This window comes from Pteropus vampyrus, unplaced genomic scaffold, assembly GCF_000151845.1.
Source record: "Pteropus vampyrus isolate Shadow unplaced genomic scaffold, Pvam_2.0 Scaffold276, whole genome shotgun sequence".
Lineage (NCBI taxonomy): Eukaryota > Metazoa > Chordata > Mammalia > Chiroptera > Pteropodidae > Pteropus > Pteropus vampyrus.
In genome coordinates this window covers 2,987,067-2,991,032 of record NW_011889057.1, presented here as the reverse complement: position 1 = coordinate 2,991,032, position 3,966 = coordinate 2,987,067, and the positions used below count along the sequence as shown (strand labels likewise).

The following is a 3,966-nucleotide window of genomic DNA, read 5'->3' as shown; positions in this document are numbered from 1 at the left end:
ATTCAGGTACCCGGTTTGACTTGGTCGGCTGGCTTCCGACAGTTAAGTGACACACAAAGGTGTTCTCAGCAGCATTTAGGAAAGGCTTCTCAACTCCAGGTGCAGCGTCGAGAGAATAATCATTTGATATATTCTGCTAAAGCCACTTGAAGACATGAGAGTTAATTATCCAAATGGACTTTTTTCCCAGCCTTAATTCCTTAGGACCTGGTTCAGTTAGATCTGGATAGTACCAAGTGGGGTGGAGATGAGGCAGAGAGGGACCAATGCCATGATTCCAGCCAAAGACTACTCCCGAGAGAAGAGTGCCCTTACTGCACTTCCTGCCCTCCTTCATCTCTTACCTTCTTGAGCACCACAAAGTCATTCTCGGCAGCTGTGCGTTTGTTGATCTCATCTTCATACCTGGGGGTGAGGATGGGAAGGAAAAGACAAAAGTCCCACAGTGAACCAGTGTTTCTCAGCTCTCCGATGCTGCTTTTCAAACATCTATTTAGAAATATCCAGCTAACTGGCTACATTTCCCATGTTCATACAGATATTCATTCAACTTATATTTATTGAATAATGACTATGTATAAGGTACCAAACTAGACTCTGATTTATTCAGAGAAGTGAAAACTAAACTTTAAAAAGAGTTAAGAGATAAGATGTGAGGAGAACCAGCAAAGATCTGGTCGATTTTATTTCTACAGAAGGGCCGTCCTTTGAGCCATTTGGTGGATGAAATTCTCTTTGTTTCATGTGAGAGTGAATTGAGAGAGGGGGTTGGTATCTTCTAAGCTCCACCCCAGAGTACGTATATAAGAGCTATGGATCAAATGTTCATTATATGTCCACCACTATGCTACCTGCTTTCTCTACCTCATTTAATTTCATTTAATTATCAACCTCTAAGGTAGAACTATTATCCCTATTTTAAGTATGAAGAAAACTGAGGTTCAGAGAGGTTAAGCAGGTTACTCAAGATCACACAGCTAGTAAGTAGAAGAATCAGTATTCAAACCACGTCTACCTATCTCTACAACCTGTATTCTTCTGACTATGCTATAGTACTTTTCGTCTGTTTGATTTCTAATCTTGTTTGCATATGGCAAGCAAGCCCAGCTCCCTGAATGTATCATTCATTTTATGTTTGGGACAACTTAGGATTACTAAACTTCACCCCTATTGAAATGTGACATAGAGATGTCAGACTAGAGGACCTTCCTGACCCCTTTGGAATATCTTCAGAGCCTGGGATTCTAAATGACCGGAGAAGAGCCCAGGGATCCTGGGGCATGGCTAAGTAGATTTGTCGGATGGCATCCCCTCTTTCTTCCTCACATACTTGGCCTTGAAGTCCTCCACACTGTCCTGCATGGTCTTCAGCTCAGACTGCAGGCGGCCTTTGTCATTGACCAAAATATCCAACTGCTTTCTCAGGGCACTGAGGTAAGTCTCAAAGAAGGGCTCCAGGTTTTTGCTGGATGTGGTGGTCGTCTGCTGCTGGAGGAGGTTCCACTTGGTCTCCAGGACCTTATTCTGTTGCTCCAAGAACCTCACCTGTGTTTAAAAAGGTACAGGCCAATTGATGAGGGCCTGAAGCTTTAGCAGGAGCGCTGGCCAAGGCCAACACCAACCCTATCAACCCAAGCCAACCAGGTGGCCCAACAGCCATCCGACTAGAGCCAACATGTCACAATTCCAGGAACCATCCACTGGGGTCAACATGGTGGCCCCACTTGTGAGTCCATAGCAACAAATGGGCCGTGTGGGTCATGGAGAACAGAGCACAGCCAGAGCAGCAGGGCCCGACAACGCAGCAAGAACAGCTTTCCCTACAGAGATCCAGAGGCCCTGGGAGGAGATGTTGAGAAGAACACTGAACTTCTATGAAATAATAAAATAAAACAAAAATAGGAGATACAACCAGTCTGAGGGCCTACATTCAAAGTGATCCTGATCCGCGGCAAATAAATGATAAATTCACTGCAGACTTTTTAAATACACTTACTTATAACTGGACCTAGTGTGTCTCTGTGAACCTGTGCACAATCGAGTATAGTTAATTAAGATCAAGGCCCTAGACATATTCTGAGCCTTAGCTAGACTCAATTCTGCAAAGGGACTTCCCAGAACTTTTCCTCTCTCTATGGAAAGATCTAGACAGATAAATCAAGGTAGCAGCTTAGCATAATATTTCCACTTTATGGGCTTCAGAATCAAAATAAAAGTAGGTAAGGGTAACTGATCACAGTCTGAACCCAAAACGTGAGATGACACAAGGAAGCACCAAACCCTTGGTCTTGCTTTTATCTCTTCACGTCCTAGAGTCACAATAAAGCCTCTTTAAGCTACCATAGGTCTCTTCGAACTAGCAAGAAGAGCAAACATTCCCACTCGCTCTAGTCCAAAGTTGCTCATTTTTGCCCCATACATCTAAGAAAACTAAGACTTCGATGCACAGAGAATCGGAGCATCCTTGACCAAATGTGCTACTCATCCATTCAGTCATTAATCACTGGATGACTCAGCTGTCTAAGGCTGATCTGCTTGCTATCATCCATCGTATTTGGCTGTAATTAAGCTTGAGGACTTGAACCTCTAACCCCGTGTGGAAAAGGAAGTTAGACAACAAAAAGAAAAGGGGAGACCCATCCTCTCATCTCTTCTAAGAGACTCAAAGAAGCAATTTTGCCCAGAGTCAAGAGGATGAAAGCAATGACCTTACAAGGTCTCGTTGGGATCTAGATTCTGCCATTGGAATCAGTTCCTTTTTCATTTGGGAAACCAGCCTGGTTTTCTTCTGCTCCAACAACAGAAGTGACAGTAGTTAAATTATTTTATTAACTATAATATAATTAACAATTAGTTATTAGTTAATCATTAAATTATTAACTCTTTATTTCTGAAACCAAAATCTGAGAAAAAGCAGAGAAACAATGAACCTACTTTAGAGCTGGGCCAACTGGACCCAGAAAAGTTGAATGATTGGCCAAGTATCACACAGAGCATCTAGAAAACTCCAAATATTGAACCGCTTTGACAGACTATCTTCTCACCAGCCATGGGACAAAACAGATTTAAAATAATGACTCCCCTTTAACAGCTGGAAAATGAAGACCCAGAGTAGTTCAGTGAATTTCCTGTGGCAGACTCAAGACTGAAATGCCAGGACTCAGGAATTCTGGCTTCCACCACCTGGTCAGGCCAAAGGGATGGCTCACCTTGTCTATGAAGGAAGCAAACTTGTTGTTGAGGGTCTTAATCTGCTCTCGCTCCTCAGTCCGGACCTTCTGTATCTCGGGGTCAATCTCCACATGGAGTGGGGTCAGCAGGCTCTGGTTGATGGTGACCTCCTGAATCCCCCCAGCAGGGCAGACGGGGTAGCTGGCACCACCCCGTCCATTGAAGGAGCCCCCGAATCCACCTCCAAAGCTGCTGGCGCCGAAACCAGCACCAAAACTGCCAGCCCCAAAACCTCCAGCAGCCCCAAAACCAGCACCTTGCCGGCATCCAGCCATGCTGATGGAGATGCTCTTGTTCCCCCCGAGGTTGTAGAGACTCCTGCTGCCAAAGCCCCCAGAGGAGCAGCGGCCCGCACCCCCAGACATGGAGGCCGAGCTGAAAGCAGCCCTTTTGCCCCCACCTATGACGGCCGAGCTACAGCTAAAGCCCTGGGACCCGCCTCGGACACGCTGCTGTCTGGAGATCATGGCTGGAGAGAGGAAAGAGAGATCAGAGTTGTCAGAGAGAAGCACGAGAGGCCAGCCCAGTGACTGTCACAGCCTTAGCCTGGGTCTCTTATATGTGCTGGAGCAGCAGGGCTTGGTTGCAGGGGCATAAAGGGAAAAATCTGAAACATCTCTGGGCTTGGCCTTTGGCACCAGCCCATCCTTCTCTTACCTGCTGAGCATGTCACTAAACACACCTACAAGAAGTCATTTGGAGGGCACAGTTTACTGGATCCCAACACTCCCCTCC

The 3,966-nt window shown here is 45.7% G+C and overlaps 1 protein-coding gene across 1 annotated transcript in view; it reads right to left on the bottom strand.

The window, feature by feature from the left end:
• Nucleotides 1–3,698, bottom strand: part of KRT4 (keratin 4) — a 7,031-nt gene extending 3,333 nt beyond the window's left edge. Inside the window, exons 1-3 of the mRNA XM_023520754.1 lie at nt 3,210–3,698; nt 1,331–1,545; nt 345–405 (exon numbers count right to left, since the gene is read on the bottom strand). Coding sequence (XP_023376522.1) covers nt 345–405; nt 1,331–1,545; nt 3,210–3,698 — 765 coding nt within the window. The remainder of the gene's footprint in view (nt 1–344; nt 406–1,330; nt 1,546–3,209) is intronic.
• Nucleotides 3,699–3,966: the final 268 nt, after the last annotated feature.